The 23696-nt window shown below is 43.7% G+C and overlaps 1 protein-coding gene across 2 annotated transcripts in view; it reads left to right on the top strand.

Annotated features, from left to right (window-relative positions):
- GOLM1 (golgi membrane protein 1) overlaps window positions 1-23696 on the top strand; it is a 56650-nt gene that overhangs the window by 15754 nt on the left and 17200 nt on the right. For both annotated transcript variants that reach the window (XM_068974127.1, XM_068974125.1), the window contains exons 4-5: window positions 14513-14567; window positions 17841-17943. In XM_068974127.1, coding sequence (XP_068830228.1) covers window positions 14513-14567; window positions 17841-17943 — 158 coding nt within the window. The remainder of the gene's footprint in view (window positions 1-14512; window positions 14568-17840; window positions 17944-23696) is intronic.

The following is a 23696-nucleotide window of genomic DNA, read 5'->3' as shown; positions in this document are numbered from 1 at the left end:
GTCATACCTGAATGGTCTAGTGGCTTTCCCTTCTTTGTTCAATTTAAGTCTGAACTTTGCAATAAGGAGCACATGATCTGAGCCACAGTCAGCTCCAGGTCTTGTTTTTGCTTACTTTATAGAGCTTCTCCATCTTTGGCTGCAAAGAATATAATCAATCTGATTTTGGTGATATCCACGTGTAGTGTCATCTCTTTTGTTGTTGAAAGAGCATGTTTGCTGTGACCAGTATGTTCTCTTGGCAAAACTCTGTTAGTCTTTGCCCTGCTTCATTTTGTATTCCATGCCAAACTTGCTTGTTACTCCAGGTATCTCTTCTATTTTTGCATTCCAATCTCCTGTGATGAAAGGGACATGTTTTTTTGTATGTGTGTGTTAGTTCCAAGAGGTCTTGTAGGTCTTCATGGAAGCAGTCAGCTTCAGCTTCTTTTGCATTAATGGTTGGGGCATAGATTTGGATTACTGTGATGTTGAATGGTTTGCCTTGGAAATGAACTGAGATCATTCTGTCATTTTTGAGATTGTACTCAGGTACTGCATTTCAGACTCTTTTATTGATTATGAGGGCTACTCCATTTCTTCTAAGGGATTCTTACCCACACTAATAGATATTAATGGTCAATTGAATTACATTTGCCTGTTTCCATCCATTTTAGTTCACTGATCCCTAAGATGTCAGTGTTCACTCTTGCTGTCTCTTGCTTGACCATGTCCAATTTACCTTGTTTCATGGACCTAACATTCCAGGTTCCTACGCAATGTTGTTCTTTACAGCTTCAGTCTTGACTTTCACCACCAGACACATCCACAACTGAATATCGTTTCCGCTTTGGCCCAGCCACTTCATTCTTTCTGGAGCTATCAGCAGTTGCTCTCCACTCTGCCCCAGTAGCATACTGGATGCCTTCTGACCTGGGGGGCTCATCTTCCGGTGTCATATCTTTTTGCCTTCTCATACTATTCATGGAGTTCTTGAAGCAGGAACGCTGGAGTGGTTTGCCATTCCCTCCTCCAGTGGACCACGTTTGTCAGAACTCTCCACTGTAGCCTGTCCACCTTGGTGGCCCTGCATGGTGTGGTTCATGGCTTCATTGAGTTATGCAGGTGCCTTCAGTGTGACATGGCTGTGATCCATGAAGGGGCTACTGGTGTATAGGTCCAGTTCATCCACTATCACCGCTGTGCCCTATTTCTTTGTATAAATGTACCCAGCTTACCTACCCTCTGCACTGGGCCCATCGGTTGTTTCTAGTGTTGGCTATTGCAGAGAACTAGCTGCTTCTGCAGGCCTCCCTTGACACATGTGAGTTTCTCTAAGCTTGCAGTATGTTTCTGACTACAGTTTGGGGCCCCATTAATGAGCTGGGAGTAATAATTTGCTGGTTATGACCCACATAAAAATTTTTAAAATATTAGAGTATTATTGTTTTATATTCTTTGGTGAAACCATTGTGTCATTGTATATATTAAAGATAATACATATGTGAATGTTTGCACTGTATCAAGTTTGTCATTGTGAGTCCAAAGAGTTTTAGAGGTAAACTTGAAAGCTGAATTGCTGGATTGTGTTATTACATTTTTATTATGTTTCCACCTTGCTCACTAGTGTGGTCCTGTTACTTTTTCCTTCTGCGCTTTCCTGGCTTGTTCCATTTTCATGAGCCATAGGCTATTGGAAGCAGGGAGAAGCCTGGGTCAGTGAAGTGTGCCCATTCCCAGGGCTGCGGCTGGTCAGTCAGGTTCTCTGCCTGGATGATTTGAACCAAATCCCACAGACTCTGATTGGTTGATAGTAAATACTTCCAATGAGACTTCAGCTGATCCTTTGAGATTGGATTGTCATGTCCATTTTCTTTCCGTTCTGCATTCCTGTTGCGTGAATAGGTGTGGTTAATTCAGTTTGATTGCACAAATGCAATTACACAAGTTCATGTGTATTTATATAACTGGGTAGAAGCTCATTTCCTGAGTTGTATATTATTAGTAGGAATATTCAGCTTTGTTTTAAAACAAGAAATGATTGTATATGTCAGCCTTCAGTAACTTTCAAAGAAGTTGTCTTTTTTTTATTGTCAAAATATTTTTATTATAGACGATTAGGTTTCCCTGGTGGCTCAGCAGTGAAGAACCTGCCTGCAGTGCAGGAGACCAGGGTTCAATCCCTGGGTTGGGAATTAGGAAAATATAAAAATTACGAAAATATAAAAAATATTTAAAAAGACAATTATGAAAATATAAAAATAAAAATCACCTGTAATTCCATCATTTGGCAATTAACCACTGAGAACCTTTAAAAAAATACTACACTTTCAGTTCAGTTCAGTTCAGTAGCTCAGTTGTGTCCGACTCTTTGCGACCCCATGGACTACAGCATGCCAAGCCTCCCTGTCCATCACCAACTCCTGCAGCCTACTCAGACTCATGTCCATTGAGTTGATGATGCCATCCAACTATCTCATCCTCTGTTATCCCTTCTCTTTCTGCCGTCATTCTTTACTAGCATCAGGGTCTCTTCACATGAGTCAGTTCTTCACATCAGGTGGCCAAGTATTGGAGTTTCAGCTTCAACATCAGTCCTTCCAATGAATATTCAAAACTGATTTTCCTTTAGGATGGACTGGTTGGATTTCCTTACAGTCCTAGGGGATCTCAAGAGTCTTCTCCAACACCACAGTTCAAAAGCATCGATTCTTCGGCGCTCAGCCTTCTTTATAGTCCAGCTCTCACATCCATATATGACTACTGGAAAAACCACCGCCTTGACTAGGTGGACCTTTGTTGGCAAAATAATGTCTCTGCTTTTTAACGTGCTGTCTAGGTTGGTCATAACTTTTCTTCCAAGGAGTAAGTATCTTTTTATTTCTTGGCTGCAGTCACCATCTGCAGTGATTTTGAAGCCCCCCAAAATAAAGTTTGTCACCATTTCCACTGTTTCCCCATCTATTTGTAACATTTATAAATTATGATTGTGTTCAAACTTTTATTAATGTAGTGTGCCATGAAAATTGTAGATAAGGTGGCTTCTTTAAACGGTGAATGTGTTTGAAAACTCCTAGTTTTTGCACATCGTTTAAAGGGATGCAGGAACTCTTGGCTTATTCTGTCTTGTTATCTTAGGGATGTTGAGGTAACCTTCCCCTAGGAAGGAAGGCAGGGGTGTACTTCCAGAAAAGAGGATTCTTCATAAATATTTGCTGAAGGGACCTTTGTAGAATGCCTTGACATCTGATTGGCATAAGGGACCATGTTTTGAAGATCTGTTTTTGAGTCAGGTGAACATGATTATATGTATATGTGGTGTTCTGTTATTTATTGTTGGATAACAAATTGCCCCCAGACACAGTGGTTTAAAACCATGACAGACATCTATTTTATTCACGACCTGCACTTTCGGAGGGCCTAGAGGGAACAGCTTGTTCTATTCCACACTCCACATCCGGGGTGCTTTGAAGGCTTGGGGTGGAGTCGCCTGAACATTCCTTAACTTGTGTGTCGCGGTCAGGGAACTGAGACTTCAGAGGGGTCTTGTGAGGTCACGGCACCTACACATGACTTTCCACGTGGCTGGGGGCTTCCTTGAAGCATGGAGGCTGGGCTCCCAGGGTGAGGATGCCAGCAATGAAGGGGAGGAAGCTATAATCTTTTGCAGGAGTTTCCCAGAGCTACCAAGACAAATACCATGAACTGGATGCCTTAAAATGAAAATTTATTCCTTCATTGTCCTGGAGGCTCCAGGTCCAAAATCAGGGTGTCAGCAGGGCCATGCTCCCTCGAAGGCTCTTTGGAGCCTTGGCACTCGTAGCTTCTTGTGTTTGCTGGCAGATTTTGGCATCTCTTGACCTGCAGACACGCTACTCCAGTCTCTGCCTCCATCTTCCCTCTGTGTCTGTGTCTATTCACCTCTTCTCTTTAGTCATTCTGATTTGGGGCCTACCCCCCCCCAACTGCCCCCGCTCCCCCCGACATTATTACAACTAACTTACATCTGTTCAGACCCTGATTCTAAATGAGGTTTTTAACAGGTTCATTGCTATGTTCTGGGTGGAGATAAATTCGGGGTTACGCTAATCAACCCCCTACACCTTTCACTGGCCAGGCCTCAGAAGTGTGCAGGGTCACTTTCTGTACATTCGTTAGGAGCAAGTCACTAAGGCCAGACCAGGTGAAAGGGGTAGATGTTAGACTCCATTCTGGGGGGCAATGTCAGGAGCTTGAGGGGTTATTTTTAAACCACCACATTTGTCTGGGTACAGGTAATCCTCACACAAGCACCCAGTGAAATGCTGTTTTCTTTGTACAGATGTAAGTGATGCATAGTAGAGGTTTTCGCTGGGTGGTGAGAGCCCCAGACCGTGTGCCTCCTGTTGCTTTGTGGTGTTTGGACCTGAGGTGAGGGCTGCTCCCTTCAATCATAGCAGCGATGGTTTCTTATGAGTTGCTTCCTGTGGAAGATTCTGTCTCTTGAAAAGGAGGCAACAAATGTCAAGAAGTCTTGCCATTTGTCCTGCTTTGAAAGAAAAAGTGAAAGTGTTCATTGCTCAGTCTTGTCCAACTCTTTGGACCCCTGTGAGCTATAGCCTGCCAGGCTCCTCTATCCATGGGATTTCCCAGGCAAGACACTGGAGTGGGTTCCCATGTACTTAATATAAAAACAATCATTTTAATGATTTTTCAGTGTGCAGTTCATTGGCATCAAGTACATTCACATCATTATGCGACTGTCACCACCAGCCCACTCCAGAGCTTTCTCATCTTCCCACCGGAAGTTCTGCCTGTGTGAAGCTGGGCCTCTGTGTCCCCCCACCCGGTGTGGCGTCTGTGGTCCTGCCTTCTGTATCTGTGGACTCAACTGCTCACAGCGCCCACTCAGCAGGATCTCACAGTGTGCCTTGGGGTCTGGCTTATTTCACTCAGCACACTCACGTTCTTATACCACTTCTCCCACTTGCACACCTGTACACTCACTTATCTCTTACTCATGTGCCCTTAAACCATTTTGGACCTTGAATAACCCAAGTTCTCATACTGTGTAGTGTCCTGGGTCCCTTAAACTCCAAGAGTAGGTCTTGACCTCAGCGCTTGTGCCCATCTGTCTCTCAGCTCCTCCCTGTGGTCTGGACTCAGCTGCCTTCTGCTGCCCACCTGCCCCTGCACACCTCTCCCTCTCTCCTGCATGTCTTTTTTCGGGGGCCCTGCCTGGCCTTCTCCCCACTGATGGGGGAGCCAGGCAGCGGTGTGCAGACCCCACGTTGCGCAGGTGGATTGGGTGTGCTGAGTCCTGGGGTCCTTCAGTGGTCCCTGGGCGGGAAGACAGCCTGCTTTTCCATGGCCCTGCCTCCTCTGGATGTGCGTGAGCTGAGGATGAGTATCTTTCTCCCTTAGTTAGTCAGCAGTTTCTCTGGGCAGCTTCTCTTCATGCCTTGCTCAGGGGGCAGTGCATCCTCCTGCTGGTGCTTGCTTCCTGCCTGCTGTCATTTAGCCTCTCTGGGCTGTGGTTTTCGGCAGAGGCCTGTGGTGGAGAGGTGGGGTCCGGGTAGGCTGAGTCACTCCCTTTTCATATGGGCCTGGCTGTGGAGGATTTTTTCTGCAGAGAAGAATGGCTTCACTGCTGAACCCTCTGGCCTCTACCCTGGGCCATTGGGAAATGTAGGGGGCAGGGCTCTTTTTGGTTGGGGAAAGCACACTGCAGGGGTGAGGGTGCTGCCGGTTTGGGGAGGGGTGGGGGGAGCAGGGCTGCTGAACATGCCGCCATGTGGAGACCCTGTAAGGTAAAGAGTTGCCCCACCTTCATGTGTGCATGGTGTGCCCCCATTAAGTGTCACAGGTCCTTCTGGTAGGTTCCAGCTGTGGAAACTGGGGCCAGGAGAAGTTATGTGAGGTGGCCACAGATAGAGCAGATTTGTAGCATACCTGAAACCAGAATCCACAGAACCTTCCATCTCCTTGCACATCTTTTTATTTTCTTCAAAAAAATTACCACCCTCCCCCATTTTCTTTCTGTTGCTCTCAATCTCTCTACTTCTTTCTTTCTTGTTCTTCTCTTTTATCCCTTTAAGTGCCTCGGAAACCCTTATGATAGCTGATAAATTGTTGGCGGAGCTGTATATATCATGATGAGACAACTCAGTTGGGGGAGTGAAATTTGATTTGTCCCTGGGGGTCCACGGGGGTTTGGTTCCCACACGCCCTGTGGATGCCAGCCTCCTCAGTGCTCAGGCTCTATGTGTCGAGTGGCTCATGCAGCTAGCCCTCACGTCCAGGGTTCAACCAACTGCAGGTGTGGCACCCTTGGATACAGAGGGCCACAGGTAAGAAGTAACAAACAGGAAGTATCTATACTGTTAAAAGATCTTGAACCTCTCTAGATTCCACTCAGAAAATGAAAGTTCCAGGATTCTCTGATGGTCCAGTAGTTAGGACTAGGAGCTTTCACTGTGATGGCCTGGGTTCAGTCCCTGGTCAGAGAACTGAGATCCTGCAAGCTGTGAGGAGTGGCCAAAAAAAAAAAAAAAAAAAGTTAATTTCATCTCACCATCATCTAACTCATCTTTCTTTTCCACTAAAACCAGCCTTGTACTTAAAAAGTTTGAAAAAGGATTTGTTCTTAACTTTGCTTTTCAGTTTTAGTTATTGGCAGTGCCACAAGAAGGGCTGATGCTGAAGCTGAAATTCCAGTACTTTGGCCACCTGATGAGAAGAACAGACTTACTGGAAAAGACCCTGATGCTAGGAAAGATTGTAGGCAGGAGAAGGGGGCGGCAGAGGATGAGATGGTTAGATAGTATCACTGACTCAATAGACATGAGTTTGAGCAAATATGGGAAATAGTGAAGAACAGGGAAGCCTGACCTGCAACAGTCCACGGGGTCCCAAAGAGCTGGACACGACTTAGTGATTGATCTTAGTGTGTGTGTAGACTAATCATAGAAAGTTTAAACATGAAAAAGTAGAGAGAGTGATCTAATGGACTGTCAGTGTCCAACATCAAGATTCAGTGACTGTACCTCATGCTGTTTGAATCATTCTTGTTTCAGCGTGTATCTCTAAAATGTGCGATCATCTCTTTCTCGTAACTACCCTAACCAAAACTCCCAATAATTTCTTAGTATCAGATATTCAGCCAGTGTTCACATCTCTGCACATGATACTTTAAATCACAGCAGTGGCTTACGTCAGCTGTAGGGTTTTGGACTGGACATGTCACCTCACTGCTTGTGTCGTGGTTTCTCTGAGAACATGCGTGTTCAGAGGACCAGCATTTGGCCCACAGGCACCATAAGCTTGAAGTGTCTGGGCGGCAGTTGTCTGTTGTGGTGGTGAATGGTGCTGGTGTGAGGGTGTAATCCTATCAAGATAACTCAGACGGTAAAGTGTCTGCCTGCAATGTGGGAGACCCAGGTTCGAGTCCTGGGTCGGGAAGATCCCCTGGAGAAGGAAATGGCAATCCACTCCAGCACTATTGCCTGGAAGATCCCATGGACGGAGGAGCCTGATAGACTACAGTCCATGGGGTCACAAAGAGTCAGACACGACTGAACAACTTTACTTCAACTGGCACTTATGTGATGCTGTTGCACTCTCTCCTCCCCTCTTACTGCTCAGGGACTGTGCTGTCTCCATGGACAGGTGGCTGCTGAGAACTGAGAAGACCCAAGTGAGATGCACTTTAAGTGTAAAAATATGTTAGAGTTAAAGAAGAAAAGTAAAATATCTCATTAATACTGTTATGTTGATTACATTTTGAAATGACATTTTGTCTATATTTAGATTAAATGTTAATATTCAATTTCATCTATTTCTTTTAAATGGGATAGATTCACATAACATAAAGCACACACCTTTTAATCATTTTAACGTGTACAGGTCAGTGGTTTTTAGTATACGCACAGTGTTGTGCAAGCATACTGGTGTTGTGCAAACTCTCTAATTGCAGAACGTTTTCATCACTCCAAGCAGGAATGTGGGCCTGTGGACTGTTACTCCCCAGCCCTTCCTCCCTCCTCTTTCCAGCTCCCCAGTAACCGCTCATTTACCTTCTTCCTCTATGGGTGTGCCTATTCTGGGCATATAACATTTTATAGCGTGTCAGTACTTCTTTCTTTCTTTTAAAACTACCTCTTTGTTTATTTACTTGGCTGCACCGGGTCTTAGTTGTGTCTTGCGGGATCTTTACTTGTGGCGTGTGGGATCCAGTGCCCTGACCAGGCCGTGAACCCAGGCCCCCTGCATTGGGAGTGCACGTCTTAGCCACTGGCCCACCAGGGAAGTTCCTTCATTTCTTTTTATGAGTGAATAATATTCTATTATATGGATAGACCACTTTTATTTATTAATTCATCACTTGGACATTTGGGTTGTTGCCACTTTTTTGGCTGTTAAGAACAATTCTGCTGTGAACATTTGTGGACAATTTTTGGGTAGACATGTCTTTTCAGTTCTCTTGGGTATATACCTGGGCTTCCCTGGTAGCTCAGATGGTGATAAAGAATCTGCCTGCAATGCAGGAGACCCAGGTTCAATCCCCGAGTCAGGAAGATCCGCTGGAGAAGGGAATGGCAAACCACTATAGTATTCTTGCCTGGAGAATTCCATGGACAGACTCCACGGGTCATATACCTCGGAGTAGAATTTCTGGGTTGTATAATAACTGTTCAGCTTTTTTCTCCCCTAATTTTATTTATTTATTTTTGTCTGTGCAGTATCTTCATTGTTGTGCAGGCTTATCTCTAATTGCCGCTGTGTGTTGTGCTCAGTCATGTCAGACTCTTTGTGACCCCATGGACTGAAGCCCACCAGGCTCCTCTGTCCATGGGATTCTCCAGGCAAGAATACTGGAGCGGGTAGCCATTCCCTTCTTCAGGGGATCTTTCCAACCCAGAGATCATACTCGCATCTCTTGCCAAGTCTCCTGCATTGCAGGTGGGTTCTTTACCGCTGAGCCCCTGGGGAAGCCCCTGTTTAGCTTTTTGAGGAGCTGCCAAATTGTTTTCTGCAGCGACTTCACCATTTTACATTCTCGTCAACTGGCTGGGAGGTTTCCAGTTTCTCCACATCCTTGTCAATGCTTGTTATTTTCCTTCTGTTTGATTCTTTAACTTGTCACCATCCGAGTCTGTGTGTTTCACGTTTTCAGGACGTGGTAAGCTGTTGTAGATTTATTGCTTTGAAAATTTACTATGGAATGTTGAAGTTATTTTCTTAGGAATCTAATGGAGAAATAGGTTGATCAATTATACTTGTTTCTGGAATAGAATGGCTATGATACGTTCATTTATGGGCGATTCATTCCAAGGCCTTCTGAGCTAGTGTCTAATTGAATTTTGGTGGCACTTACTGCCTCCTTGTCTGCTGCTAAGAATTCCCAAGAAACAGGTCACACAGACCGGGAAGTCCAGCTCCCCTAAAGTCACTCTTTACCAAAATGCGAAAATCATCTGGGCTGTTTAGGGTGCAATATGTAATTAATTTAAACATAATTTTGTTTAATGATGGTGATTTTTTTCCCTTTATTTTGAACCCCTCATAAAACTAAAAGCATTTTCATAGTTTTCCTGAAAATTATTCAACAAGATCTTCAGTAAATATAAAACTGCATACATAAAGCTCTCAGTGGAGCTTATGATCCTTTTCTCATTTACTTAAATGGAGACTGTTTTTCCATGCATCAGGAAGTAGGTTGGGGGAGATAACTAAAATATATTTTCTTTGGAAGAATAAAGTCACACGGGAGACAGAAATATCTTCAGATATATCAAGTTGCAGCAATTCCTAAACCCTCAGGCAGTTGCAAACTCTAATAAGGACTTTTTTTTTGGATGGAACTTCAGCAGTACGTGAACCATGAACTTCCAGATGTTCAAGCTGGTTTTAGAAAAGGCAGAGGAACCAGAGATCGAATTGCCAACATTGGCTGGATCATGGAAAAAGCAAGCGAGTTCCAGAAAAACATCTATTTCTGCTTTATTGACTGTGCCAAAGCCTTTGACTGTGTGGATCACAATAAACTGTGGAAAATTCTGAAAGAGATGGGAGTACCAGACCACCTGACCTGCCTCTTGAGAAACCTCTATGCAGGTCAGGAAGCAACAGTTAGAACTGGACATGGAACAACAGACTGGTTCCAAATAGGAAAAGGAGTACGTCAAGGCTATATATTGTCACCCTGCTTATTTAACTTATATGCAGAATACATCATGAGAAATGCTGGGCTGGAAGAAGCACAGCTGTAATCAAGATTGCCGGGAGAAATATCAATAACCTCAGATATGCAGATGACACCACCCTTATGGCAGAAAGTGAAGAGGAACTAAAAAGCCTCTTGATGAGAGTGAAAAAGTTGGCTTAAAGCTCAACATTCAGAAAATGAAGATCATGGCATCTGGCCCCATCACTTCATGGGAAATAGATGGGAAACAGTGGAAACAGTGTAAGACTTTATTTTGAGGGGCTCCAAAATCACTGCAGATGGTGATTGCAGCCATGAAATTAAAAGATGCTTACTCCTTGGAAGGAAAGTTATGACTAACCTAGGCAGCATATTGAAAAGCAGAGACATTACTTTGCCAGCAAAGGTCTGTCTAGTCAAGGCTATGGTTTTTCCAGTGGTCATGTATGGATGTGAGAGTTGGAGTGTGAAGAAAGCTGAGCGCCAAAGAACTGATGCTTTTGAACTGTGGTGTTGGAGAAGATTCTTGAGAGTCCCTTGGACTGCAAGGAGATCCAACCAGTCCATCCTAAAGGAGATCAGTCCTGGGTGTTCATTGGAAGGACTGATGCTAAAGCTGAAACTCCAGTACTTTGGCCACCTCATGTGAAGAGTTGACTCATTGGAAAAGACCCTGATGCTGGGAGGGATTGAGGGCAGGAGAAGAAAGGGACAACAGAAGATGAGATGGCTGGATAGCATCACCGACTCGATGGACATGAATTTGGGTGAACTCTGGGAGTTGGTGATGGACAGGGAGGCCTAGTATGCGGCAATTCATGGGGTCACAAAGAATCGGACACGACTGAGCGACCGAACTGAACTGAAGGGTAATGGGTGGAGCAGGGACAAGTCAGATTGCCGTAATTGCTGTAGAAGTGATTTGCCCAGGAGGTTGGCTTTTGAGATTATCAGTATATAATCATTTAAGTGCCCCTTTTCTTTCTCTGTCCTCTTTCATCACTGATATTCATAGGGAAGGTGGTTTGTTACCTATGCAAGGTAGAGATTTAAGGGTGCAGTTCAGCTGTGTTAAATATATTCACATTGTTGTGCAGGAAATATCTGGAACTTCTTCATCTTGCAGTGCTAAGAGTCTATGCCCATTAAACACTAGTCTGTCCAACCTTCCCCACCCCTTGCCCTTGGCAGCCACCTTTCTGCTTTATGTTTTGATGATTTTGTCTGCTTTAGACACTGTGCATATAGATAGAATCATACAGTGCTTGCCCTTTTTTGATTAGCTTAGCATGATGTCCTCAAGGTTCACCTAAATTGTGACATGTAACATTCTTTTTAAAGGCTGTGTAGTTTACTATTCCATTGTATGTATGTGCCACATTTTTGTTTTTTTCTTAAAAATTTTTTTTTAACAATTACGATATTGTGTTAGTTTTAGGTGTACAGTAATGTGAATCAGTTATACATACACATATATCCACTCTTTTTTTAAAGAATTTTTTCCACATAAGCCATTACAGAGTATTGAGTGGAGTTCCCTAGGCTGTAGAGCAGGCTCTTATTATCTGTTTTATATATAGTAGTGTGTATATGTCAGTCCCAGTCTCCCAGTCTATCCCTCCCCATGCTTTTGGCCACCTGATGTGAAGAGCTGACTCATTGGAAAAGACCTTGATGCTCAGAAAGATTGAAGGCAAATGGAAAAGGGGTGGCAGAGAATGAAATGGTTGGATAGCGTCACTGACGTGATGGACATGAATCTGAGCAAACTCTGGGCGATAGTGAAGGACTGGGAGAAGGGGATCCTGGTGTGCTGCGGTCCATTGGGTCACAAGGAGTCAGACATGACTCAGCAACTGAAAAACAGCACCTCTTTTTTTAGATTCTACATATAAGCCATATCATATGATATTTGTCTTTCTTTGTCTGATTTACTTCACTCAATATCAGTCTCTAGGTCCATCCAGCTTGCTGCAGATGGCATTTCTTTGTTCTCTTTTCTTGCTGAGTGATATTGCATTGTGTGCATGTATCACAGCTTTTTTATCCATTCCTCTGTTGATAGGCATTTAGGTTGCTTCCCTGTCCTGGTAAGGTAGGTAGTGCTGCAGTGTGTAATGGAGTGCATGTATCTTTTTGAAGTATAGTTTTCTCCATGAATGGGATTGCTAGGTTGTATGGTATTTCTGTTTCTAGTTTCTAAAGAAATTTCCATGCTGCTCTCCACAGTGTCTGTACTTAGTCACGGGCTTAGCATGTCCTCAAAGGTTCGTGCGTGTTGTAGCATGCGACAGTCTTTCTTTTTAAAGGCTGTGTACTGTTCCATTGTTTGTATATGTTGCATTTCTTTTATCCATTTATCCACTGAGGGATCCTACGTTGCTTCAGTTCGTGACTTGTGAGTGGTGCTGCTGTGAACATGGATGCAGATATCTCTTCAAGATCCTGCTTTGTGTTCTTCCGAGTATATATCCTGAAGTGGGACTGCTGGGTCTTGGGGCCATCTTTTGCCATTTTAATAGAACATGTGCAAGCCTCTGAGAGTAGCAGGAGCTATGAGCTGGCCCACATGGAAGGTCATGGGCTATGGTTGTGATATTCCCTCCCTGAGAGATTAGTTGTACAGGTGGTATCACTGTGACTTGTTTCCTGTTGTGCCAGACCTCCTGAAATAAACACCAGAATCGTTTGGCCAGATTTTGTTTCTAGGTGTGTATCCCTGTATTCATAAACACCTTCCCCTAGAAAGCCCAGTCCAGGACAAAGAAAGACTGAGGGCTGGACAGAGAGATCCAACAGGAAATGGAAGCACAGAACGGGGCCGGGAGGGCGTCGTTGTCCTCCTTTACCCAGGAATGGGGCAGACCAGCCAGTCGACAAACTTTGGTGATGATGACACAGTAAGAAACTTGCATGCTGTGGCCCAGTACTTAGCTCTGTGTGCAGAACGTCACTCACCTGTGTGGTGCAGACTGGTGCTTGATGTCGCCTCTCCTTGAGGGTACAGCACCGGGCGCAGTCACTAGGTCACTGTCCTGCTGGGGTTCGGATCCCCATTTGTCGCTGGATTGCAGTCCTGCTGGGGTCAGACCCCGGTTTGGCAGGCAGGCAGTGAGGAGGAGCTTCATCTCTGGGGCAGGCCTGCCAGGCTGGGACTTGGGCTCTGCCTGTTTGCTGTTGAGAAGACCACGTGACATCGAGTCTCTAAAGCCACGTGTGCCTCAGTTTCCTGTCCCCCTCAGTGGGATTGTGTTTTGCCTCCTCACACAGCTGTGTGAGGGTCACAGGGCTGCGGGTGAGGCACACTCTGGGGCCACCTGGCACCTGGTGGTGACTCTGTGCCAATGTACAGGCTGCCGGTTACACTGAGCCCCGCACTCACGTTTCTTACTTTTTTGTGTTTTTCATTGTTTTCCTGAGGCCTCCGTTGCTTCTTTGTCCTCTGTTGTGGGCATTCCCAACGTTATGTAGCTAGCTGGGGGTGACCCCTTCCGTGCCCTGAGCTTGCAGTCTGGATGGAAGGAGGAATGTTGGAAGTTAGAAAGGATCAGGAGGCTTCACGGGTGGTGGTGGTGGCTCAGTTGCTCAGTCGTGTCCGATTCTTTGCAGTCTCATGGATTGCGGCACGCCGGGCCTGCCTGTCCTTCACTGTCTCCTGGAGTTGGCTCAGTTCGTGTCCTTTGAGTTGGTGATGCTATCTCATCCTCTGCTGCCTTCTTCTCCTTTTGCCTTCAGTCTTTCCCAGCATCAGAGTCTTTTCCAGTGAGTCGGCTCTTCATATCAGGTGGCCAGAGTATTGAAGCTTCCGGCATCAGTCCTTCCAATGAGTATTCAGGGTTGATTTCCCTTAGGATTGACTGGTTTCATGTCCTTACAGTCCAGGGCCTGTCAAGAGTCTTCTCCAACACCACAGTTCAAAAGTGTCAGTTCCTCACCACTTAGCCTCCTTTATGGTCCAGCTCTCACATCCATACATGACCAGTGGGAAAACCACAGCTTTGACTATCAGGCAGGTGGAGCGGTTGCCGAACACCCACCCCCAGCCAGTTTTAACTTCTGGTTGAGATGGACTGGACCTGGATTCCCCCAGAGGAAGACCGCAGTTACTGTGGGGTTGCTGTTTCTGCGGGCATGGAGTGGAGACAGCCAGAGGAGCCGCCCGCCCTTGCCTGGGCTGCAGGCTGGTGCTGGGACACCGATACTGCTCCTCCCCAGGCATCCAAGTTCATACCAGGGGGGTGGGGCAGGGGCTACCCCCCAGCCTTTCTCCCACAGTCACGACTCGTCAGGGCTCTTCTAAGTTGTCGGTTGTCAGTGTTTCATTTTATGTGTTTATCTTCTTTGCAGGCCGTTTTAGTGAATAACATCACCACAGGCGAGAGGCTCATCAGAACCTTGCAAGGTGAGTTCCACTCCCCACTTTACACCAGATGTCAGGTTTGTTAGGAAAAACCCACCTTTCCTCCATCCTATTCTGGGGTCTCTTATTGAAATATGATGATGGGTAGAAAGTGAAAGTGTTAGTTGCTTAATCATGTCTGACTCTTTGCAATGCCGTGGACTGTAGCCCGCCAGGCTCCTGTGTCCATGGGATTCTACAGGCAAGAATACTGGAGTGGGTAGCCATTCCCTTCTCTAGGGGATTTTGCTGACCTAGGGATCGAACCCAGCTGTCCTCCATCGCAGGCACATTCTTCACCGACTGAGCCGCCAGGGAAGCCCTGATGATGGGTAGTGTTGGAGCAATTGAGTAATCTTTGTTCTTTATTCTTTTTGCCAACTGTATCTCTTTACCTTTTTACAGTGTTACTGAATACATTGCAAGCTGTTATGAGAAGATTTCAGATTCTTATTTTTGATACATTAAGAAATATATTTATGATACATGTGTCATCTGTTTTATATATATACATATTATGTATATATGATATACGTATGCTCTCTTTTCATTGGGTCATCCTGAATTCAGATTTTCTTCATGAAATTTATATAAAAGTGATACAGCCCAATTTAATTGCGTATCTCTGCTGCTCTCACTCAGTTTGGCAGCCAGTTTGTTCTTCTTTGGGCCCTTCCGCAGCAGGGGAGAAGGTGGAGATGGGATGAGCCCCTCTGTGTGGTGGGGCCAGAGGGGCCAGAGGGTCCACTGCAGCCTTCCTACCTGGTGAAGGGAGCCCTGGGTCCTGTGATCCTTGACCTGACCCTGGTCTCGCCTGTGCCCCTAGTTAGGAAACTCTGCCTTCAGCCTCAGTTTCCACTTCTAAGATGGGAAGGTCAATCTAGAACTGGGCTTCAGAATAGTAGCCCTGAGACCCACTATGTGGAACTCCTTTGGGCAGTAAACATTTGTGATGTGGCTCATGGGACAGAAGAACTGGAGTTTTAATTTTTACTTTTCTGCAATTTAAAATTAAAACTGATACTTGTCTCAGGTATTGTGAAGCTTAAGTATCTTTGGGACAACTTACTTATACCAGTATTATTTTAACTGTATATATTATGAAATCTAAATTCAGATCAAGAAGTCCCAATTCCTCTTTAACATCTGAATTGAGATGTGCTATAACTGTAAAATACACACAGGTTTTAAAGACATAGTACTAAAAAAAAGAGTATAAAATGTTTTATTCTTTTTTTTTTTAACATTAATTCTGTGTTGCCATGATCATATTTTGGATCTGTTGGGTTTAATGAAATATATTATTAAAATTAATTTCACCTGGTTTTATTTGGTTTTTAAAAATGTGGTTCTAGGGAATTTTAAATGATCTGTGTGGCTTATATTATAGTCCTTTACAGCAGTGCTGGTCTAGAATTCTAATTCCAAACCAGCTTCTAAGAATATTAATAGGGGAAATGCAGAGTTACACTAAGTTAAATGGGTTAGTTGACTGCCAGGGTTTCTCAGAGTTGATGACCTGATGGTCTGTCCTCAAGTATGGCATACAGCCTGCAGCCTTTCTTACACTTAGCATTTTAAACAGCTTTAATCAGGTGTGATTTACATACAATAAACTACACATATTTAATTATTCTGGCTGCGCTGGGTCTTTGTTATAGCCTGCAAGGTTTCTTCAGTTATGGCACATGGACTTAGTTGCCTCGTGGCATGTGGTATCTTAGTTACTCGACTAGAGATCGAACCTGCGTCCCCTGCATTGGAAGGTGGATTCTTAACCACTGGACCACCAGGGAAGTCCCCTGCACATGTTTAAAGTGCAGTCCCACCAGTTTTGACATGAGTGGCTCTTCAGGAAACCACCACAGTATCAACACAGTGAACATGTCTATCACCCCAAGAAGCTTCTTTGTGTCCCTTGATAGTCCTCCTGAGGCCCTGTCTGATCTGCTTTCTGTCCCTCTAGATTAGTCTGTAATTTTTATGATTTTGTATCTATCAGATGGCATACACCTTTTTTTGTGAACCTTCTTTCACTCAGCATAATTATCTTGAAATTCATCCATGCCGTTGGGGCTGCAGTAAATAGTCCATTCCTTTTTTATTGCTGAGTAAGTATTCCCTCGTCCTGGGTTTGATTTGCTACGAAATTTTTTTTTTTAGGTTAGGTTTATTGAAGTATAATTTATACACAATAAAGTTCACCCTTTGTAGTGTACCTTTCAGTGTATTTTGACATAAAGTCAAGACGCAGCTCATGTCCCACTCCAGGAATTCCTCCCCACCGCCCTCACTTCAGCCTCAGGCACCCAGTGAAACATTCTCTACTCCCCCGTAGTTTAGTTTTGTCTTTTCAAGCATGTCGTATAAATGAATGCTTTTGAGGTGGATCCATGTTGCAGTGTGTATCAGCAGTTCAGGGTGTCTTTCACTTTTTAAAAATTTTAAACCACTCCCGCCAGCACACACGTCTCCCCTCTCCGCACTGCCCCAAGAACCTTGCAGGTCTAGAGCTGTGGTGACAGGCCTTGGGGAAGCTCAGGTGTCTGTCCAGGGCTGTGTCCCAGGCCCTCGTTGCTGCCCTCAGCCCATTCTGGTGTCACCTTTGTGGCACTTTTTCCTTCTGCCCCCAGCTTGGTTGTTGGTCAGTGAGCTGCTGCTTTTTCTGCAGAGCTTTTATGAGCCAGGGCTGCAGCCATGGGGCTGATGGATTTCCTCAAAGAAAGCTGTTGTTTCCCAAACAGGAGGGTCGGGAGACTGAGTGCACAGGGGGCCTCAGAGAATAACTGGGCTGTGAGCAAATAACAGGAGAAGGATACTGGCAGGTAGCCTGTGGCTGAGGATGGGGGGTGGAGGGATTACGTAGGAGAGGCTGCTGACCAGGTGTCAAAATCGATTTTCCAGACTGAAGGATATGGAGCTGCTGAAAGCAGCATTGTGAGCAGTTCAGGGTGTATGATGTCTAGGAGGGAAACAGGCAGTAGGACCTCCTGATGCATTGTAAGGGTTGGAGGTCAAAAGGACATTTAGGAGAAACGTGTGGGAAGGAATCAGGGTCCTGGCTCCTATAGGATCACACACCTTCTGGGCTGCTTCCCTGATCAGAGTGGGGAGGTTCCTGGGGTGGGGCCCTGGCCTCATTGCTTCCTTTTTCCCCTCCTTGCTCTCTTGGTGCCCCAGCCCCTTGTGTTCCCATGGTGGGTGTTGGTGTGTCTGCTGTGCTCAGGATGGCCATGCCAGCGACCCCAGTCATTTCGTGTGCTCCTCTTGGTTTAGACCAATTAAAGGCCCTGCAGAAGAATTATGGCAGGCTGCAACAGGAGGTCCTCCAGTTTCAGAAGAACCAGACCAACCTGGAGAGGAAGTTCTCCTACGACCTGTAAGTTTGTCCGCATCAAGTTGCGCCGCTCAGGGGCTGTTAGCCATCGTACAAGAGGGCACTTCTCCTTAGCAGGAAATGACTAACTCCATGTACTGTAAAATACATAACTGAGAACTCTGTAAAGTGCAGGTGTACTAGTTAAATCAGTAATCGAAAGCCTTTAAAAATGTGTTCCAAAAGTGCTCAGATGTGACCTAAGTCAAAGTCATAGACTTTAAGGAGTTTGGTATAATATTCATGTAATTTATCACTCGGCATTGGTACTATGGACATTTTGTTTTCTTGAGGCTTTTAAGTCACTTTCCAAATTTTTGCAGTGAGAATGGAGGTTTTTTTTTTTTTTAACTTTATTGAGTTAGGATTGACAAATAATCATTGCATGTATTTTAAGACATAAAAGCATGATATTTTGACATACCTATACATGGTGAAATGATACTCAAAATCATCCATAATCCCCTGTCTTTACCTCTATGTGTATGGTGAGAACACTTAAGATCTAGCAAATTGCAAGTATAAAATGCATTATTATTAACTGTAGTCACCATGCTGTACATTAGATCGCCAGCATATAGTTAGGACAGTCTGTTTTAAGCTAATGACTTTAGTAGCATACAAAAACTCTATACTTATGCATATCAGAGTACTTTTGTGGTCAAAACAATAAACATTTAAAAAGTTCAGCTAAACCCCTTAGTAAGATAGTAAAAACCAATTTAGAGGGTAGAGAATAAAGTTGTAGTCTGTTTATTTTTCTCTCCCTTTTCCTTCATAGAAAGTATATACCCCAGACACAGGAAATTTGGGATTCAGAGGCAACCAGCTGCCCATGACCCCAGCCCTCTTTATTCTTTGATGTGTTGTTATTGTTCAGTTCGCTAAGTTGTGTCTGATTCTTTGTGACCTCATGGACTGTAGCATTCTAGGCTCCTCTGTCCTCCACTATCTCCCAGTGTTTGCTCCAATTCATGTCCATTGAGTTAGTGATACTATCCAACCATCTCATCCTCTGCTGCTCCTTTCTCCTTTTGCCTTTAATCTTTCCCAGCATCGGGGTCTTTTTAGAGTCAGCTCTTCACATTCTGTGGCCAAAGTATTGGAGCTTCAGCTTCAATAACAGAACTTCCAATGAATATTCAGGGTTGCTTTCCTTTAGGACTGTCTGGTCTGCTCTCCGTGCAGTCCAGGGAGCTCTCTAGAGTCTTCGCCAGCACCACGATTTGAAAGCATCAGTTCTTTGGTGCTCAGCCTTCTTCAGTGGTCTGACTCTTACATCCGTGGATGGCCATAGCTTTGACTATACAGACCTTTGTCGGCAAAGTGATGTTTATCTTTTTAATACATTGTCTAGGTTTGTCATAGCTTTCCTTCCGAGGAGCAAGCATTTTTTAATTTCATGGCTGTAGTCACCGTCCTCAGTGATTTTGGAAGCCCAACACTGCTTCTGTGTTTTCCCCTTCTGTTTGCCATGAAGTGATGGGACCGGATGCCGTGATCTTGTGCAAGGCTCTTTGTACTTGATTTTGGAAGGGCTGAGAGCAGGTGAAAACAGTATTTCCCTTTTGTAGATTTACCAGTTTGGAAGTGGCTGTGCACCTGCTCATTGCCAATCCTGAGCTTCTGGGAAGTTGTTTGATCACAGTGAATTGCACACATTTTGTTCTTTCCTTGCACAGACTTCTTTTTATTTGTTCTGTTTAGGCTACTGTGCACGTGTCCACCTCCTGTGGCTTGCATGTTCATGAGAATTTTATTTCCATGAAGGTTTCACCAGGTCTTTCCTTGATCTCTATATTGCTGTCCAAGGTCAGATGCTCTGTCTTCCCTTTTTTTCTGCAGTTCTGATGCCCTTCTGTGTGTGGTACTCTGAGACCCAGTTAAGTCCTTTGAACTAAAGGGTTGTTACAAGAGTTAGAGGTTGAGTACAGTTACACTTGGCTCTGAAATACCTGCAGCTCCAGAGAGGCAGCCAGGGGATAGAGAGAGCCCTGCTCAGTCTGGTTTCTGGGTTCAGCCTTACCTCATTCTGTCTCTGTGATCCTGGTCTGATCACCTAGCTTCCTTATTTGTATGTATGTATGTATGTATGTGTGTGTATGTATTTATTTAATTGCTGTTTCTTTTTTGGGGAAATATTTATTTTTTCAAGTCTGTTGAGATCTTTTTTTCTTTTTTATCAATTCTGAATAATTTCCAGCCATTCTGTCTTACAGTGCTTTCTGACCCCATTCTCCCTTGCTTCTCTGTCTGAAATTCCAAACAAATGTATAACAAGACTACTCCTGGAACCCTCACATTCTTATCTCTCTCTTTGGTATTTTCTCTATTTTTATACTGGGAATAATTTTAAATTTAAAAAGTTACACAATTTTTATAATTGTAGAACTGGATTATAACCCAGTACTGTTTCCTTTTATAGTTGTTACAAAATAATGGCTAGATTCCCTGTGTTGTACGATGTGCACCTATCTATGCCCAATAGTTTATAGCTCTCTCTCCCCACTGTGTTTCTCCTGGATTTCCCCTCTGCCTTTCCCTCTCCCCACTGGTAACTAGTTTATATCTGTGCATCTGCTTCTTTTTGTTATATTCAGTAGCCTGCTGTATTTTTTAGATTCAACATAGAAGTGGTATCATACAGTATTTGTCTTTCTCTGACTTATTTCAGTTAGCATAATGCCCTCCAGGTCCATCCATATGCTGAAGACGATAAAATTTCATGTTTTTAAAATTACTGAGTAGTATTCCTGTGTGTGTGCACCCACACATGTATGTATCGCACTTTTTATCTATTCATCTATTAGGACTCTTAGGTTGCTTCCATTGGAGAAGGCAATGGCAGCCCACTCCAGTACTCTTGCCTGGCAAATCCCATGGATGGAGGAACCTGGTAGGCTGCAGTCCGTGGGGTCGCTAGGAGTTGGACACGACTGAGCGACTTCACTTTCACTTTTCACTTTCATGCATTAGAGAAGGAAATGGCAACCCACTCCAGTGTTCTTGCCTGGAGAATCCCAGGGATGGGGGAGCCTGGTGGGCTGCCATCTCTGGGGTCGCACAGAGTCGGATACGACTGAAGCAACTTAGCAGCAGCAGCAGGTTGCTTCCATATCTTGGCAATTGTAAATAATGCTGCTGTGAGCATTGGGATGCATGTGTCTTTTTGAATTAATGGTTTTGTTTTTTTCTGTAAAATTGGTCATATGGTAGTTCTCTTTTTAGTTTTTTGAGAAACCACCGTACTGTTTTCTGTAGTGGTTGTACCAATTTATATTCTCACCAATAGGGTACTAGTGTTAGTCACTCAGTCATATCTGACTCTTTGTGACCCCGTGGACTGTAGCCCACCAGGCTCCTTGTCCATGGGATTCTCCAGGCAAGAATACTGGAGTGGGTTGCCATGTCCTTCTCCAGTAGGGTACAAGGATTCCCTTTTCTCCACACCCTCACCTACATTGGTTATTTCTGGCTTTCTTATTTGTACAAGTGGGTAATTCAATTACTTCATAGCTCTGACACTTTGAAATATTCATAAAATAAATTCTAGGCAGGAAGCTGAAGTGATATCTTGAAATATCTAATTGAGAGTTCAGGCTGAATTAGATTATATGTCCCAGTAATAACTTTCTGACACCAGTCGGATGTTCTCCAATTCAATTTTTAATTTTTAAAAATAAATTTAAAATTTTTGAACAGCTTTAGATTTACAGTCTTATTGTAGAGACAGTACAGGAAGTTCCTGTACAACCCACACCAGATTCCTGTTGTTCATATTTTGTGTTAGTATGAAGTACCTGTCAGGATTGATTACCCAATATATATGCCTTGTTTTTATCTTGAAGTCCATCTCTACTCAGTGTTTCTTCAGTTTTTCCCTAGTTTTGCCCTCTTCCTGTTCCAGGGATGCATTACATTGATCTGTTATATTTCCCTAGGCTTCTCTTGGCTGTGATAGTTTCTCAGGCTTTACTTTTTTTTTAACTTTCAAGAATTTATTTGTTTAATTAGGGGTAACCTAACTTTACAAGTGGCATTATTAAATTAGCAAAGTCCACAAGTCTTGTACAACTTAACAAGTTGCATAGTTGTTTTAATCCAAGCTTATATAATTACTTCCTGGATTTACACAATATAAAAGGAGTCTAACATGTCAACATAAAAACTGAGATTCACTAATAATAAGGCACACAGATCATGGCATGGCTCATTATAGGTTTTTTCTTATATGCCAGGCAGAGAGTGTGGTAATCATGCTGTATTTATCATGTTTCATCAGGCTTTACTTATTTTTTTATGATCTTGATAGTTTTGAGGAGTGCTGTCCAGGTATTTTGTAGAATGCCCTTCAGTTGGGATGTATCTCATGTTTTTCTCATGGTGAAACAGGGGCAACCCATGTTTGCGGGGAAGGCCACAGAGTTGAGATGCCGTTCTCACGGCTTCACATCAGGGGTACGTGCATCAGTATGACTTACCACTGTTGAGCATCTGATTGAGGTTATGTTTATCAGGTTTTTTCCATTGTAAATTTACTCTGTTTTTTCTCCTTTTATGCTGTAATCTTTGGAAGAAATTCAGTATGCTTAAAGATTGGGAAATTATGCTCCACTTCCCTAAGGATGGAGTGTCTGCATGAAGTTGTCTGGAATTTTCCTGCACAGGAGCTGTGACTCTGCTTGTTTGTCTAATGATTGATATCAGTATGGATTAGTGGATGTTTATTTTATACTTTAGGTTATAATCCAGTACTAATTTATTTATTTTTCTTAAAATTTTCCAGCTTTGGCCATTGGGAATTTTTTCAGTTAGTTCCTTTATCCAGTTGACATATTTGTGATATTGTGGGTTTGTCTTTCCACCCCTCTTTTAAATTACTTTTTTATAATCTGGCACCAAAAGATGCTTCAGACTCCTTTTGCTATATTTCTTGCCCCAGTCCTAGAGTCATCCAGTCAACCATTTCTCCAGGGAGTCCTTGTTCTCTTCATTGGAGAATGGTGTTTCAGAAACCAAGATCTGGATACTGGGTGTGCTTTTTGCAACTGGGCTGTCATTGCTACTAGGGCCTCTCAGATGATGGAGCAGAGAGATATATGTATGTGTATACTAACTTGTGTTATATATTGGTAAATACTTCTGTATGTGTCTATCTATATTTAAATTAAACATAAATTTGTACTGCTGTCTTCAACTCTAATCCATGTAAATTAACATAATTGTATGTAATTGGTTGTGTTCTTAACCTGGGACACTCTTCAATTATTTTATCAATGTTTTGTAACTCAAAACATTCTGAAGCTCTCAGTGGCAAAGACTGGTCAGTACTTATCCATCCATTTATCTTTATACCAGAAAAATACTACATTTCTAGTCCCTCCTTGCAGTTGGGTATGGCCAGGTGATTAAATTCTGGCCAGTGGGGAAAGGAGATTGTGGGGTGGGACTTACAGGGAAACTTCTGAATCTGAGGATAGGTCAGTGCACATCCCTTTTCTTTGCCTTTTCTCCTCCTTCCTTCCTGTTGCCTGGGCTTCACACAGGATGGCTGGACTACTTGTAGCCATCCTGGGTCATGAGGTAATCATGGGGGATAGAAACCACTGCTAGGATTTTAAAACTGAAAGAGAAACCTGAATTTGTAATGACTCCAAGCTGCCATACTAACCCTGATCTACTTTTATGTGAGGAAAATATAAAGTGCTATCTTTTGGCCTTTTTGTTTCACCTAGCCAGACCTGAAGCTAACTTAC

This window comes from Capricornis sumatraensis, chromosome 6, assembly GCF_032405125.1.
Source record: "Capricornis sumatraensis isolate serow.1 chromosome 6, serow.2, whole genome shotgun sequence".
NCBI lineage: Eukaryota > Metazoa > Chordata > Mammalia > Artiodactyla > Bovidae > Capricornis > Capricornis sumatraensis.
Note: the sequence above shows the minus strand (reverse complement) of the source record. Positions and strands in the feature narration are given on the sequence as shown.